At 38.1% G+C, this 18,296-nt stretch overlaps 1 protein-coding gene across 1 annotated transcript in view; it reads right to left on the minus strand.

Annotated features, from left to right (window-relative positions):
* The window catches only part of LOC113240116 (putative tricarboxylate transport protein, mitochondrial), a 33,766-nt gene that overhangs the window by 765 nt on the left and 14,705 nt on the right, over positions 1 to 18,296 (minus strand). Inside the window, exons 3-4 of the mRNA XM_026477338.1 lie at positions 12,458 to 12,681; positions 1,128 to 1,292 (exon numbers count right to left, since the gene is read on the minus strand). Coding sequence (XP_026333123.1) covers positions 1,128 to 1,292; positions 12,458 to 12,681 — 389 coding nt within the window. The remainder of the gene's footprint in view (positions 1 to 1,127; positions 1,293 to 12,457; positions 12,682 to 18,296) is intronic.

The following is an 18,296-nucleotide window of genomic DNA, read 5'->3' on the forward strand; positions in this document are numbered from 1 at the left end:
CTGGTCATGGGACATATAAGATTGGAGATTAATTGGATTAATTATTATATTTAGTAGCAATAGAGGTCCTTGTGAAAGAGTTCGTCCAAGGAAGGATAGCTAAGGATTTACTACCATGAACAGTAATGGGAAGTGCGTTCCAAAGTCCGACCGCATGAACAGAGAAGAAGTGAAAATAAAAACCGGAATTGAAGGATGGAAAATACAACTGGGACCTAACGAGAGAGCGACAGGGCTCTTATCCTAGGACCTGAGAAAGCTGAATCGCTCTTTCATATACCAGGGAGACATAGGGTTGTGCAGAATATTATAGAGAACGGAGACAGTATGCAAATGGTTTCGTGGATGTTTTTTTCGCAATCAAAGCATTATTTAGATTAATGCAATAAATTAGTGATATCTATATATCGCACTATTAATAAATTTGTGTATTAACTCAAAAAGTGTATTTCGTCAGAATCGACGAAAAACGAATTACTCGCTTCCCGTGAAAGATTTGTATAAATTTACTTGCCAAATATACATATTATTTAAAAAAAAAGAGAAAAAATAGTTTCATATTTTTGAATAAGGACTATTTTGGCCAGAACTAGCTCCCATAAAGCGTGTCTCATTTTCAGTTAAGTAGTTAGTTATTTTTTACAATATCCTAACGACGGTTTAATTGACGTGTTAGAATCAAATTTTACGTTCAACAATGGTATAATCTTGAATTTCAAATATATTTTGAGTTATAACACTATTGTAATAGCAGTGGAAACCAAATACAAAAGATCCGACAACAAGCATATAGAAAAATTCGTGAGCTCCGCTGGTTCTTTCCGTGGCTTAGTTGGCATAGCGTCTGACACAGTTTGCTAGAAGACGGCGGTTCGAATCCGGCTGCATCGAAGGAATTTTTTCTCAGTGTTCGATCTTTGTATTAATAATTATAACAAACTAGTGGAGTAATTTCACAAAAAATAATGAATATCAATTCAATACAAATTTAATATAATAGATAGTAGACTACATGCCACACAACTTTAAGGCCGTTTTTCAATGCTCAGTTTTTTAGGCAAGGCTGTGCTAGTACTGAGGCTGTAAATAGATAACCTCAATTAAGATTCTTTGATCCATATACATACCAGCAATACCACCGAACAGTCCCACGATGTACTTAGGCACTGGTTTGTCCCTGTCACCTCCCTTGTACCAATCTCTAAGTGATTCCATCACGAAGAATCTTATTGCCTGGTTGCTTCCTTGCTTCATCACTGTTGCTGATACACCTTTGTAGACCCCGCCGATTCCTGTAATGGACACATACGTTTGAAGGAAGTATTTTATTTCTTACCACATTGCATGTGTACATTAAGGTAGTATAATTTTTTGTAAGTCTTCGATCATTGTATTAATAATTATGATAATATTTGTTATTCTGCTTAAATCTAGTTGCAATGGCAGTTGAGTCACACCCCGGCCACTCCATACAACGGTCGAAAGTTATTTACCTACTCGTACGTACAGCAAGGCGCTATCTCAATATCACAAGCGCAAAGTGGCAGGGTATACCCATCACTTTCTCGTACAATTGCGTTACGTGGTCAGAGCGACAACACAGCGAAAATTCTAAAGCGAATCTGTTATCTTTAATTCTATTAATATAATCCTAATAATTACACAAGTCCATTAGGTATTTATGTCGATATACTTAATATTATATTTTTCATTAATTCACTAATTACAATTATATTGAAGATTTATTTAAAAAATATATTAAAAGTACTTAAAATGTTGTATTTTGGACAGGCACTTTTTAAAAATAAGGTAACCAAGGTATTTGAGATTGCGTGTCCAAGTTTATCATTACCTAGTTAAGGTATTTTCACTACGTCGGCAATATAAATTGAAAAGTAGTTCTAAACTACTAGCTCACGAAGCCGAAGTTATGGCTTCTCATTATATTGATATAATAAATGTGCATTATATATTACTCTTCACAAAATAAATGAAGAAAACAACAACTGAATGAGTCTCAGACGTAAGTTTTTTTCATCGTCACCAACAGCACAATTCACGACCATACTAAATAATAACATACAATGATGTAATATATTAACGTACAAGTTTCGTAATTAATAAATGAAAACTGTATTGAAATATCAAAGCCGTCTTAGCGCGAAAACGGCTCGCCGACAGCCTTGTTGTCGTTCAGTCAATGTGCGCGGCGTGATGCGGTATATAAATCTAGGGAGGCAGTTGTCGGCCAGCTATACCCAAAGCTCGCTCAGAACCCTGCGTACGCAATATAATAACGTCTGCCACGGTTCTATAATGCGTCTGCCATGAAGAAGTCGGCGTCTTCATTAAACAGAATACGTGGCAGCAGCAACGGCTTACTGAAGACTATCGCGGATAGGAGTGAGCGCCCCGTGATGCGGCATTTAATACCAACCACAAAATCCGTAGTAGAATTCAAGTACTAACCTAATTATAAGCTATTTTTGTTACTAACACTGGCGATTAACACACTGCACCGCATCCGGCGACGGAATGCGGAGCTGCGTTTTTAACGTTGTACTGAAGTACCTCAGTTTGTATGGAAAACACGCGCCGTCGAACGCATTGACAACCCGAGGGGCGCGAACCCCAGGGTATGACACACTGCGCTCGGCACCACCGCCTAGATTTTTAATCCATTTGTGTCTATTCCAGTAATTGTCGTTCGGATGATCCCTAACAAATAATCAAAGGATTCAGTTGACATACGTGTATAGTTGAAAAATCAATCGTCATATTTTCTTAAATCTATGTAATGAAGTTGAATGTTATCTTCGGTGTCTTTTTATTTGAGTAAACAAAAACCAAATGGACAGTATAACTGCAGCGTCCTGGATGAGTTCTGTATTATTAACCATTCTTGTCAAGGAAGGATCTCAGCTACATGTACAATCACTACGGCGCGCCGTACGGCGTTCAACTACGAAGCGAGTACTTTAAATGGCGCGGGGCCGCTAGACCGCTGCCCCCGCACAGATTAAACCGCGCGTTGACGCAGATCTGCGTCTCCGCCACCGCGCGCGTGATTCCGCGTCTGGCGCACTGTCGCGGTGCAGTGTGTTAATCACCTTATGTATTCCTGTTGTCCGTAATAAAGATTTATTATTATTATAAACTTTTAGCAGAATACCAAACGTACAAAACGCTGCTATTGACATTATCGACACACAACACATATCTCAGATTATTTAAAATTAGCAGACTTACTGATTTAGGCCTATTTATTAGGGGCCTAACCAAGTCTTCTAATTTTCTCGAAATCCCTGGTCATTGTAATTCCACCGAGACATTTATTTGCTATTCTGCTAAAGTCTAGTTCCAATGGCAATTGAGTCTCAATAGAGTGGCAGTGATGGCATTCATTCAATCACTAACCATCGATGATGCTTATCAAAATTTTTATCTCGCTTAATCTGCAATTGGAGGTAGTTAAGGAAAAAGGATCCAATCCACAAAAATTATCAAAAAATGAGTTATATGTAGCAAATGGTTCCTAAGTCTAACTTCTTAGATCAGCAAAAAGATCCAACATATAAATGTAAATAAATATCTCTGGAGTCACATGATATTTTAAGTTCTAAAAAAAAACAAGAGTGAGAAACACTTTTAAACTTCAAACTGCCATATCGCACAATAGTGTTGCAATTGAAAATATGTAAAATTCAATATTATACATAAAACAGTCCTTACGCAAAATATGAAATTATTTTTTCCCTTTTATTTGGCAAATAGAAAATTGATTACATGTCTGTAAATAAACTTTAACCTAGATACATAAATTTTAAAATGTTTTCACTTTTAATAATGTAGTAAGTAATTAGTTTTTCATCGACTCTGAAGAAATACACTTTCTGAGTTAATACACTATTGTATTAACGGTGCAATATCTCGAAAGTGACTGGATGTGCGTTGGATCCTTTTCGTTTAACTACGTCCAATTTATTCTCCAAATTAAATGGTTTTTTTTTATATATATATAAAAAAATTTGGTAATGACAAGTATTTCAATTGTCAATGAAAACCTCCGAAAGTAACGTCAATTATTTAGTAGACTACGCCATCGAAGAGCAGAATACAAAGTAGAAGACAAGATACTAGTCTAAACTTTTAGCAGAATACTATACATACAAAATCCTGCCTTAGCAGATTTGGTGTCCGGAAAGAACTGCGTGCATTGGAAGAGACCTACACTCAGCACTGGGTGTCCAGAGGTTGGAAAAGAAGAATATAGTAGATTATTACTAGGAACAACGTATGTCTGAGACAAATTCACATTTAAACAACGTTGGATTATCAATGACAGATAACTTATCAATCACCCAAGACCTAAGTTCAGTATAGGCGTCCTTGAATAAGACGTACTTTATTTTTCTCAACAGAAGTTATCTTATTATTATGTGTAAAAATCAAATGCACACTGTTATCTTGGCTGGTTTGAAAGCAATACGAGATAAGATAAATATATTTTTAGATTTCAAGATCAAATGTAACCAACAACGTTAACGGGCGCATCAAAATAAATATATCACTGAAAAATTGGCTCGGGAGCTAGAAAATGTGTCCACTTTTCAACGGATGACATCTTAGACGAACGAAAAAAAAATTCGACGAAACGTCTTCGGATATTTGTAAGTTATGGGATTGTTTGTGAGTCGAATCTGATCTCGTAAGCGCCCAGTTATACGACGCGAAAGTTCGCCGCGTCGTTCACGTACATTAATCTGAATCTGAATTCTATTTACTAGGCAACAACATTTAAATTCCTTGGAATAATACAACCGCGCCGCCGCCCGCGTAGACCAAAGACAAGCCAGTCTCGCCCGCGCGCTCGGGACGCTCATTTAAGTTACAACGTAAAGCTAAATGAATAGAGCGTATTTTGCCATGACAACTTAGACGCACGCGGTCGCTGCGCGGCGGCGGCAACGCGGTCTCCGAGCGGCGACCGCGCGATGAAATTTGTGTCGAATAAATGAACCCTAAAGATGCCTACAGATTTGCTCGAATTTTCGCGATCGTTATTGTCGCTCGATATGAAGTGTTCTGACGATGAATATAGGGTAGGTGTCTTCAGAATTCCTTACAAAAATTTGATATTGGATAATGCAACAAACATACATAATAATGGAAACATTTAATTGCTTGTAAAGATATTTTATGATACCAAATCACGGGACGGACAAGTCATGCATCTGGTGGTGGTCAGCGACACGTCTGTCTATAACAATTGCTGTGCCCCTCAGAGCTTTAAATCACAAAGCTCTGTGGGGTACTGTCATTGCACCTGTCAACCTGAGACAACTTGACAACCCCAAATGCCCGTAATTTCACCAGCACCCTTACTCTTCAAAACCGAACGCACTCATTACTTGGCGACAGAAATAAGTAAGGTAGCATTACTTCCCGGGACGAACTATTTTGCTCTACTGCTACTATGTGTGTTTACTTTGAAATTTTAATAAGATCAGTAAGTCATCTGTGATACAACCAGGGACTGGAATTGAGGGAGTTAATAAATTAACTAAAGCTAAAGCTAACCTAAAGAATAACGTGGACGTTCCCTTCAACAAATCCTGGGACTTCTCAGAACTGATTATATTTGAATATGCGTATTATTTATCGAAATTTGAGTACTTGGCGACAAATTAATATTTCCTATTAAGTATTTGCCTACAAATTGTTGTCTCAATGATAACTTTTTTTTATAAAAAAAAAACAGATCTAAAAAGTTCGTGGACTTGCATCTATTTGCCAAGTTTTATTCAAATCGGTTACCGGTAAGTTCGCGAAACCGGATTCATCCCAAAGTTTGGCACCCTTAGAGGTGGAATATTTTCTTAAAATTGAAATGGGATTCACTAACGCCGGAGTAATGGCGTAACATACATAAAAAAAATACAGACGAATTGAGAACCTCCTCCTTTTCTGAAGCCGGTTAAAAAATAATATTGTAATTGTGTTTCCATGGGTACTTACGTATTTAAATACTTTAGCCGTTTAAAAAACAAATATGAGACAACCTATATTTTGGAATGTTTAGAAAATAAACAGTAAAAAAGATATTTTATATGCATTGATGACGACGTGAGTATGTCCATACTTAGAAAACGTTCATACTTTAAGTAGATTAACTTCAATTCCGATCACTGGATATAGATTTAGGTTTGCTCGATTCTTGACGATCGTTACTGTCGTCTGTTAACCGCCCCGTAAACGATCAAATAATTTATCAAAATCCTTCAAACTATACGTTTTCTTCAAACATTGCCGCAAACGATCAAGTACACAATCAAACAAGTTTGACAAACTTGCCTGTAGTTCACACTCGGTCGGTGTGTGTGCAATGAGTAAGAATAATAAATAGTTAAAGCGTTTCTGGCACAACTCTAGCATTATGTATTAACGAAATATATATTGGTATAGAGAGTGGTTGAATTTAAGAGAAAAACATCCACGAAAATTTGGTAACAAAATATTGGGCACCAAACCAGACGACTATATGGAATCTAGCAAGGTAAACGCATAAGCGACAACTGGACTTTGGTTTGACAAACATTCGCATACCTTCAAACCTGTTTGTTAAACACGCCGTCAATCTAGATTTAAATTTGACAAACGCATCAAACACGACCGTAGACAATCAATAAGTTTGACAAACACGTAAAATTTGACATATTATGTGATCGTTTACGGGGTGCCTTAGCGATCGATAAATTACACAATGTCTACTGTCAATCGTCTGTTGTTTACACATTTACTCAATTTCGTCTGGTCAAACAATCGAGCCAATCGGCATGACTCAGTGATTATTTCAATTTCAAAGCAGAAACACTTTACAAGCAATTAAACGTTACCATTAAAATTATAGATATTATTGTAAAAATTTTCTTTGTTACGAATTCAATATCAAATTTTTGTACGAATTAAGACCATTGTGATTCGTAATTGTCCCATTGATTTTGAGCACATATCGTTTTCGTGTAACGTAAAAACATTCGACCTCGGTGGCCAAACGGTTAGCATACAGACCACATAGGGTTAGCACTTAGCACTATGGGTAATGGGCAACGAACTTTTTTAAATTGGTTCTAGTCTGGGTGGTTTGTGTAATGTTTTCGTCGTATGGTACATACTAATAAATTCCCCAGTTTGAGACCAGTTTTATTAAGGCAACCTCGACCGTTAGTGTTTTTTTAATTGACTTCAAAAAAGAGCACACAACTTGTTCGTGGAATTGCATCTAGTTGCTAAGTGTTATTGAAATCGATTACCGGAAAGTGAGACCGCGAAGGATTCAGCCCCTAGTTTGCCACCCTTAGAGGTACAAAATTTTCTTCAAATTTTAATCGGACCACTACTGAGGCACCCTCTTTCCGACAAAAAACTAATCATCAAAATCCATTCACAAATGCCGTTTTCGCCTAACACACATAAAAAAATAGTCGAATTGAGAATATCTGCCTTTTTTTTTCAAGTCGGTTAAAAAAGAAATGTACGATTCATAGTCGAGATAAGTATCCTTTCTAACATTTTCTTTATTTAATTGTAAATTAATGTGTATCTAATTGTAAATACGAGTATCGATATGATGATCGCTATAAGGTTTTTTACCACGGTATGAATTATTTTTATTCTCAACCCGTGACCATGAAGCGTGTAACAATTCTAAACTATCGGGAAAATACAAAGAATCATGCCGTTGTAAGAAACATGAACTACGTAGCAGTACTGCCGCTTTATCTATTTTTGCCGCCAAGCAGTAATGTCAGCATTACTATATTCCGGTTTGAAGGGTAAACGTGCTGATGAAATTACACGCACATGAGCCTTGTCATCTTATGTCTCGGGGTGAGGGGCGCAGTGGCAGTGCCTATCAGATCTTTGCGATGTAACATCCTAAGGCCCTGTGTACATTCAAAATGTAGATAATATGTGACGTGATTGAGACTCAAACAATGTTATTCCAACGATCACGTAAACGCGCAATGAAAATATAACATTCAAATTTAGTGCTATATTTTCTATATATCGGCTCTGTGACGTGGTCACTTACTATGGGCCTCATAAAAAAGGTCAAAGTCACTCAACGAGCTATGGAGCGAGCAAAGCTCCGTATTTCTCTACGTGAACGAATCAGAAATGTGGAGACCCGTAGAAGAACGAAAGTCACCGACATGGCCCAAAGGATTATCAAGTTGAAGTGGTAATGGGCAGGGCACATAGCTCGTAGAACTGACGGCCGTTGAGGAAGAAAGGTTTTCGAATGGAGACTACGAAGCGGAAGGCGTTTAGTGGGACGGCCCCCTACTAGATGGACAGACGACCTGGTAAGGGCGGCGGGTAATCGATGGATGCACGTTGCGTCCGACCGCTAGTCTGTCAATCTTTGGGGGAGGTCTATGTTCAGCAGTGGACGTCTTCCGGCTGCTATGATGATAATGATATTTTCTATATAAAGGATATATAGAAAATACGTTTTTCACACAAAACTGAAGGCATACTTGTTTGGACTTGAAGCATGTAATTATATTTAGTGCATTTTAATGCATATTGGGCGTTCAGCGCTTTTCCTATTGTATATAGTCCGCCGGGTCTCAGGAGGTTAAAGCTCTGAATGCAATTTGCAATTGTTATAGACAGGCGTGTAGCTTACCATCAGGCGCACGACTTGTTGGTCCTGTCACTTGATTTATAAAAAAATGCCTACCGTTTAACGGAGTCGATTCCTCAGACAGCTGCGCTGTGCGGGAGCAGTGATTTTCAATAGTAAATTGGTTGAAAAAAGTGCCTACGAAATTAGTCAATAGATGTTATGTGAAATGATAATAAAAAAACTATTACATTGATAATTGAAATGAAGCCAAGCCATGATAAGCCATTTGACATTTCTGTTCAATCAACTCGCTATTGAAAATCGTCAGAAAAATGTTGTAGCAATTATCCCGACATAACTAGAGATGGGAAAGACTGCTTATTTTTTAAACGTTAAAACGTCGTGCTTTTTTGAACACTTTTTATTTTCAAGCTTACAAAATGGTTTAGAAAAACGTTTAAGTGACAAAATATTTTTTTGAGATATCGTAAAAAAACCATAACCCAGTTTTAGAATATTGACATTGTTTAATGATATTTCAGCTATGCATCATTAGGGTAGGTTCCGATAAGTCGAATACGTTAACTAATTTTAACTATTTTTAAAAGAGAATTATGTGCTCTATCTTAAGCTATCTAAAACGGATATTTGACCATTTGTCACTTAGCCGCGTTTTGGTTAATGGACGGCAGATATCTTTTTATGTTAAAAAAGCTTGCTAGCTTTTCGCTATCAACACAACGTTGCAAGCTTTGGTCTACTCTTCTAGACCAGTAAAGGTTTTAAGTTTTTTTTATAATATCAAGTGACAGGACGGCCAAGTCGTGCGCCTTATGGTAAGCTACACGCCTGTCCATAACAGTTTCATTGCCACTCAGAACTTGAAAAAGCAAAAATTTGAACGGCACTGCCAACTGCTCCCGTCACTCTAAGGGCGCGTTCCACTATGTCGTCACGTTTTATCTAGCCTGTTCCCATATCACGACTATCTGTCGTGGACGATTTTTTATCGTTGAACGACTGTCGTGACTCGCTGTTCCCACTAGATCGTGACGACAATAGGAGCTGCGACAATCTGTCGTCACGTTTTTATCGTCTGACGATTGTCGTTCTAGCTATTCCCACTGTGATGACAGTTTGTCGTTGTAACGATGAAAAATCGTGAAAGACAGGTAATCGTGTCGTGCTATATGTGAACAACTTCATTTAAATATACAAGCCACGACACTGTAAACTGCACGACAATCTATTGTCACGACATAGTGGGAACGCGCCCTGAGACATAAATTGATAAGTCTCATGTGCCTGTAATTTATAAAAGTTATGTAAGTTTATTTGTAAAATACTAGTTTTCAAAAAAATATTATTCACATTGACGAATTAATTTGTTGAGGAAACATAGACGTCGGGACTTAAATAAATAAATAAATAAATAAATAACGCACACACTCAACATAGCCCCGCACTAGGGAAACCCTGTGTCGCGGGTGCCATGGACACACACATAGACAACCACAAATTACACCCAAACTCACGAGAGAAATAAATGTAGGCCATACAAATATTTCTCCCGGCCCGGGAATCGAACCCGGGGACCTCTGCGTGGCAGTCCGGTATGGTAACCGTTCGGCCACGGAGGCAGTTAAAAAACTTATAAGCACGTTGTAAAAAATCAAATTGTTGAGTATTGAACTGGCCAATGCTTACGCTTAAATTGAAAAGCGTGCTTATGTGCTTATTTTAAAAAGCAAACTGTTTTATATGCTTTTGCTGTTATGTATGCTTGTGTGTGCTGTTACGTAAACTGTCACTCCTCCTGCAGCTACCTTAGAAACCTACTCAGTTAAGCGGTAGGGTTACCTATCAGATGTCCGAAATAACATTTTCCAGAAATAGCGTTTGCTCGAATTTTCATAACCTCGAAAGTAATTGTGAGAGGAAAATGTTTTTTCTTTTAAACCTAACTTAATCTAACCTAAACGAACCTAATCGTGTCTTTGAGATAAACATCCAACATATCCTGGAAGAACAACGGCTTCGTTATAATTCGGTTTTCGAGGTAGTGAAAATTCGAAGTAACGTTATTTCGGAAAAAAATACATTCGAGTTTCGAGTGATAGGTTTCCAGGCGGTAGGCCTGTATAGTCGATTTGTTTAAACATAGTTTCATTTCCTATGTGGAATTACTCATGGTTATTCACTAAAAGATTATTACTATAGTCCATCTGTTTAGGTATACTTAACTAAATGTAAACAATCTCGATACATCATTTTATTGAAACATATTCTTTATAAATGAATAGGTATAAAAATAGGCATAGAATTTCATATGAAGCTAAGTATTTGTATTTTGTATTTGAAGGTAAGTAAAAATCCTATTATAAATTTGTATTTCATTAAATCTCAAGATTGTTTACATTTGGTTAAGTAAGTACCTAAATAGACGGACTATAGTAATAATCTTTTAGTGAATAACCATGAATAATTCCACATTGGAAATGAAACTATATTTTTTCCGGATCTAAATTTGTTTTTCTTAGAAACCAACGCTTCGGCCTCTTAACAGGTCTCATGGTCACGACTGATTGCCATCCACGAGTTCCCTTATCAAATGTCCAAATCTAAGATAAATCCAACAACATATTGAACGGAGAGATGTACTTCTTATTATCAGCTTTTATGTAACAAATTTTTTTTATAAGCACACACTCATAGCCCCACCTAGGGAAACCCTGTGTCGCGGGTGCCATGGAGACATACATAGATGTCCACAAATTACACCCAAACTCACGAGAGAAATAAATGTAGGTCATATAAATATTTCTCTCGGCTGGGAATCAAAACCGGGTCCTCTGCGTGGCAGACCAGCATGGTAACCGTTCGGCCGCGCGGCCACTATTTTTATTTATTTTAACCGCCTCTTGTAAATTTTGAAATATCTTTTTAAAGAACGTAATGTTATGATATTAAATTTCGAAAGACAAAAATGGTTACTGTTCGTCAAATGTTTTCTTGGATTATTTGTAGATTATTTCAAGACCTACAATTCTGTGATACATTAATTGAACGTATTTCGTTTGGTTTAACCAGCGTAAGATAATACACAAAAAAATAACCCCCCCTCACTATTTTGATTAATTTTTATATACCATTATTATGTAACCCTTCTTCTGACCCAGTCGGGTAAAAAAAAGAAGTCTGTTAAAATACGTATCTTCTCAAAACTTTTGACTCAAAATTATCTGGATGACTTTTAAAAGATGTTGTCTATCTGATTAGCGCTACAAAACACAGATGTTATAAACTGCTAAATGTCGGTATTATCGTATACTGCCTATTACTGCTGTATATGCATTGACTTACAATTATATGGACGTCGGGTCCGCGCTAAAAAGTGTCCGAACTTATAGGGCGTTAAAATCGTATACAGAGCGTCACTCACGCTTTAGTCTTCGTTTGTTCGACTGACAGCGAAGCAAGTAAAATTAGACAGTACTGCGATGACATTACAATTTAAATTTAACGTTTTAGCATTTTCATATTCCTTTACATGTCAGCTACGTCTAAATAGGTTGACTTGGGACATTTTTTTCGTGGTTTTTGTATTAGGCCCGTCGTCTATTTATTTGTAAGTCAATGTGTATATGCAATAAAAAATATTATTTTATTTGTATTTTGAAATGTCATGTTTGAAATTAATTAAATTTCGAAATAATATTGCGAAAAAATAAGATAAATGATGATTTTTATGAATAACGTTTTCCCGAATATTTTTCGTCGACTTCAAACGTAACACTAAATTAGAAACAAAACTGCACTTACCCTCTTCCCGAACAATAGTCCTAACACCATGCACGAACCCTTGAAACCGTGGTTTTTCCAATCTCATATCGTTAATAAACTTGACTTTCACTGTTTCCATTGGTGTGACGGCGAGTATGGCTTCGGCCACACCCGCTGCCAAACCGCACGCGAGTTTGCCAGTCGTGGAGAGGGTACCATCGTCTTTTACCATGTAGAGTTTTGCTTGCTCGAATACTCCGAATCTGTGGGCAGAAATTCCAAAAATCACATCAATTTTTTTACGATGGAACTTCATCAGCAGGACCTAAGGAAATTTCTAGAAAGTTCAATGAAATGAATTTATTTCAGATCAGAATAGATTCATAAAGTGTTCTATATTAGTACGCATACTTTTTTTTAAAATAGCAAGTCTATATATAAGTAAGCGATGCGCCTGTCCATAGCAGTTGCAGAGCTTTTAATCTAAAAGATCTGAGGGCCGCTGCCACTGCGCCCGTCACCCTGAGACTAACGTTAATAAGTGCCAGAAATTTCAACAGCACCATTGTACTGCCCGTTTTTTTGCAGTTTAAATCCGAACTGAATAAATAGTGGCGCATACATTAGATATAGAACCAAACACACGGTGTTTGTCCTGCAAAAAAACATGCAGTGCAATGCCGTGTGAACGGAGGGGTACACTTCAAAACCCGGACACAGTAATGCTCACATTAATACTTGGCAGCAGAAACAGGTAAGAAGTACTTGCCTGGATGAACTTTTCAAAAAGAGCTCTAGTGTTATTAAAATGAAAAGAGGTCTAGTGCCTCATCTGTCTGCCACAACTGTCAGGAGTCTGTATCAGCTGCCGCACACCTTAAGCACCGACGCGACGCCGCCCTCAATGTTGAAAATACGTAAAGAAGAACCAACAGTTGCATTCCAAAATTAAACAAATTGTTCGATTCGTCAAAGAAGTCTGACCGCCTCACGTGATACCTATTAGCGTACATCCGCTGACGTAACCATGGAACCTGTGAAGAGCCCGAAGCGATGCAAACGCAAAACTTAAGAACTCAAACTCTTGATGCATTAATACACCTAATTTACTTAAATTTCAAGATTATTTGAAGACGAATTGGACATAGTTAAACAAAAAGGATCCAATGCACATCCAATCACTTTCGAGATATGGCAGTTTAAAGTTTAAAAGTGTTTCTCACTCGTTTTATTTTCAAAACGTATAAGTCGTGTAACTCCAGAGATATTTATGTTTAAACGTTGGATTTTTCTTGCTGATATCAGAGGTTAGACTTTAGGAACCGTTTGGTACATATGTATAACAAGTTTTTTGATAATTTTTCTGGATTGCATACGTCCAAGTTTGAAAGACAAAAGAAATCGAAATAAATGACAGTCGCATTTAATAAAATCTACAACAGATACTCGCGATCGTCCATCATATATGTGCAAAGAACATTAACGTGGAAACACGTTGGTGTGTACAAATCGAGATAAGAGAGTTCACCAAGTCATTTATTACATTGAAGTAAATTGAAGGTTGCAATGCTGTTTGCTGACACTTCACTCAATGACATTTGAGGACAAATATTGCAGTTGCTCTCCCTGCATGGGTTTCTTATCGTTTCCCAATATATACGATAATTTATATTAAAAGGCTACTAGATTCTGCTCTTATCTCAGATTCTGTAACTAGGTGTCATCGCTTTTAAAAAACTTTTTTTTGGGAAAATCTACATGGATGCGGATTGCGATGCTTATTCGAAACACATTTGAGCGATGCTCGTTTGCACCTACACGCTTCATCGAATGGTCAGTGCTAACTATAGGTGTTGGCGACAGATGTTTTTTATATACTTTTGACGTATGTTTTTGATATATATATTATTAATATCAAGTGACGAGACAAACAAGTCGTGAGCCTACTGTGAGCTACACGCCTATCCATAACAGTTGCAGTGCTATTCAGAGCTTTAAATCGCAAAGATCCGAAGGGCACTGCCACTGCGCCCGTCATCCTGAGACATAAGTTGACAAGTCCCATGTGCCTGTAATTTCACCAGGGGCGTGGTGTCCTTACTCATTCAAAAACCGGAACGCAGAAATGCTAACGTTACTGCTTGGCGGCAGAAATAGGTAAGGTGGCAGTACTTCCCTGGACAAACTCTTCACAAGGAGTTCTATTGCTTTTTCAGTGCTTTGTTCATTTGACACCATTACTGACCGACTTCCAGAAGCCTAAACTCAAGATCTGCCAGATATGAAACGCAGCATTCTGGGCTTTTAACGTATTGATCGAGTACGCAATGGAATGCTGGGTTTCTATGACTGGCATTGCTGATTTGGGGGGCAAAACAGCCAGGCTCAAATGGACTGGGCGGGCTACGTTAGTCGGATGCAACCCGAGAAGTGAGCGAACGTCGTCACTCCTTGGGTGCCCGAGGATCGAAAAAGAAGGCGGGGACGGCCGAGATGGCGTTGGCGATCTTGATGGGTTTGAGACGGAGTGGTGGGAAATACCAGTACTTCTGTCAACAGAACGGTACAACAGAAGTAATGGGAATAATCGGACAGAACCGACTGGGAATCGTGAATCCCATTTGTTCTGTTAACAGAACTAGTGGGGATAATCGTAATTTTTGCAGCTACTTAAATTTATTTTATTGTCCCTTTATACGTCAACTAAAGGAAGACAATTGTTATAACAGTGTATAAAGTATACTACACGCATTATGTAGTATAATTTTGGATGCCTACTTATTTTTAACAGAAACCGTAAAATGAGGATAATAAACGAGTATTGTGCACATACGTTCTTGCGATAGACGATTCTATTTCAGAATTTTATGTTATACAAATGTAGTCCATATTGCAATATGCGCGTAGAATGCAATAATTATGTGAACGTTTGTAAACAGTGTAGTAATTAGTCTAAATATCCGGTTATATTGTATTGCGGTGAGACTTGTACTTAAGTTTTAGTGCTAGATGCTAAATCATCCTTGTTAGCTCAATTATTACTACGCTATCTCTTATAACTTTCAATGCCATTGACTGAAGGTATTTTTTTTATAATATCAAGTGACAGGACGGACAAATCGTGCGCCTTATGGTAAGCTACACGCCTGTCCGTAACAGTTGCATTGTTACTCAGGACTTAAATCGCAAAAAAATTTGAGGGGCACTGCCACTGCGCCCGTCACTCTGAGACCTAAGTTGACAAGTCTCATGTGCCTGTAATTTCACCAAATCTTGAATGTGATTCTAGATATAATGTGCCAGGCAATCACACCAACTGCCTGGTCTCAAACTAGAGATTTCCCTGTACTATGAGTACCAAGCAACGGATTTTGTCTGAGGCACTTCCCAGAACACTCAAAACAGAAGCTGTTTAGAAAGGTTCATTCTTCTTCTTAGCGTGTCGCGGGGTGCATGGAAGGAGCCTCTCCGCGTGGCGCACCCTGGGCAACGGTCTGCGGACGGCAAGTCGGTAACGTAGACTGGCCGATCCTCCCACAACGACTCAAAGCTTCCCCAACGGCCCTTCTCAAGGCCACCAAAAAAGTCTTTGTCAAAGGCTCAGACTTCATGAGGGCAGAAAAAATGTCAGAACCAGCGTTAAACAGTGTTTATTAATATAGAAGGGTTTTCGGATGACAAAACGGAATCGGAAATTCAAAAAATCAAGTCGATGTCATATGCGTTCAAGAAACGCATCGTAGCTTTAAACAAATGAGATTCTATATTCCTGGTTTACCCTAGTAGTCGAAATTCCCCATCCAAAATACGACAGCGCTGTGTTTGTTGGCTTGGGGTCAAAGCGACAAAGCAAAAGAAAGGTACATTTCTCAAAGTGATTCGACCGCGAATCGAACCCGGTGCCTCTTCATCCAGTGCCCACAGTGCAAGCCGTTGGGCCACCGAGGTCGTCACATAAGACCGCTTCACATTTTCTCTCTCTTCAGAGATTATAAGACATGGGCAGCATCGTCTTCTTGTGCGTACTAAATTGGGATACGTATCGATCTAATTACTATTAGAGAATTTGGTCCTGGTGGTAGATTTCTCTGTGTATAAACCGGTCTGGTTAAGTAGCTCCGCCCTGCCAATTGTTACCGCAAAGCAGCAGTGTCCAATCCTGTTCTTCGGATTTTGGGTTAGAGAGAGTTATGTGGGACTGACCCTCCATTGGAGTGCATACCAACTAAAAACCCCCCGGCGCGCCTCTTGGCCGCGTGTTGGGCGCCGTGGGATCCACCACTACCACGCCCCCGGCTACCTTCGCTTCTGCCAAAGTTCCCGCGCTAAGTAGGCTAGGGTCGGACGCTTGACCCATCCCCCCAGACGGGTGAGACCGCGCAATGCGGGCAAGGGAAGGTACAGAAGACCCCAATAGTTTACGTGTTACTAAAAGTGGCGGTAAATTTTACTAGGTAATCAAACATTTTAACAGAGCGAGGTGCTGTATCTTATCTTAGACAAATTAAACGCAGTATTAACTCTTATTGGAATTAAGCAGATAACGAACGACGATCCGTGATCACTGCTTGGTATCTATTGTATTACGCCTGTTATGATAAGAAACAAAAATGGATATTACATGTAAACTGTACACTACTGGCGGGTTAGCAGCGCTGTGCTTCATACCTACATAATATCGAACTGCGTTTTCTCGGCGTGCAATACCTCAAAGTTGAGGGTCAATTTTATCGAAGTTCAAGGTTTTTAACATATAATAATTATTATGTTCGATGTAACAGTCTCATGTTGGAGGTAACGGTCGGGGGGTGTAATCCATCATCGATATTCAACAAAGTAACAAGTCGAGTTAACGACGTTGATATTCGAAAACCCTGCTGCCACTTTTGGTTTGCGTGTTGGCGATCGCTGTAAAGTTGCAATTTTGATATACAAGGAGATTGATCTCTTCAATTCGTGTAATACTATCTTTCACGAGACATGGCCCCTAGTTACCACGTGTTGTCCAGTAGGCTCACATTTCCGATAAGGCACAATAATATATTACGTGCACACGTGATAGAGATAGTACCGTGACCTTTTCGTATATTATACAATAATAAATAAAACCTTATTCTCAAAAGTCATCTGACGACGCGTTTATACTCTATTAATGAATTTATGGACATAAAAGACTAATAACTATTACGAATTTACAACATAAGTAGAAATATTTTTTTCTCTTTCATTAATAGGTCGTTTGTAGAATAGAGTGGAAATCGGAAAACTGAGATACGAAAATTTTAAAATTCGAAAGTTTGCGAATTTTTTCGATTAAATGTTAGAGCCACGGTATGATGATGAAGGAAAAGCTTAACAAAAAGCATTAAGATGGAAATAAAGTAGACATCGAAAAAGAAATTTTATTTATGGTACGGTATAGTAAGACACCATAATAGGCGGTACAACCACGTTTGGTATTTGATTATGTTGTCGCTATCTCTACAAGTCGTGCCGCAAGAGCGTGCGCAAGACATCACTTATACATATAATAAAAACATTGCCGCGCATATTTCACATTACTTTCTAGATGGTGTTTACAAAATTTCATTGAGTTTGATCAAATACTGTTAAAAATAGGATTAAACTACGCCTGTATGGAGCATGCTCGCTAAACATAAACAGTTATCTGGAGAACATTAGGCTTACTCTAATGAATCACGGCATAGACACATATATAGGTTAAAGTATGAAATTGCCGTTTTACTGCAATAAGTTCTTTGAATTTTCATAGAATCTTCATGGTTTGAGGTTTTCGAATGAAAATTTTTTAAAATGGTTTCTGTGATTTTTTTTTTCTTTAATTTGAAACATTTGAATATCGACTTTCAATTGTTTT

Source organism: Hyposmocoma kahamanoa, unplaced genomic scaffold, assembly GCF_003589595.1.
Source record: "Hyposmocoma kahamanoa isolate Upper Pololo Valley unplaced genomic scaffold, ASM358959v1 120, whole genome shotgun sequence".
NCBI lineage: Eukaryota > Metazoa > Arthropoda > Insecta > Lepidoptera > Cosmopterigidae > Hyposmocoma > Hyposmocoma kahamanoa.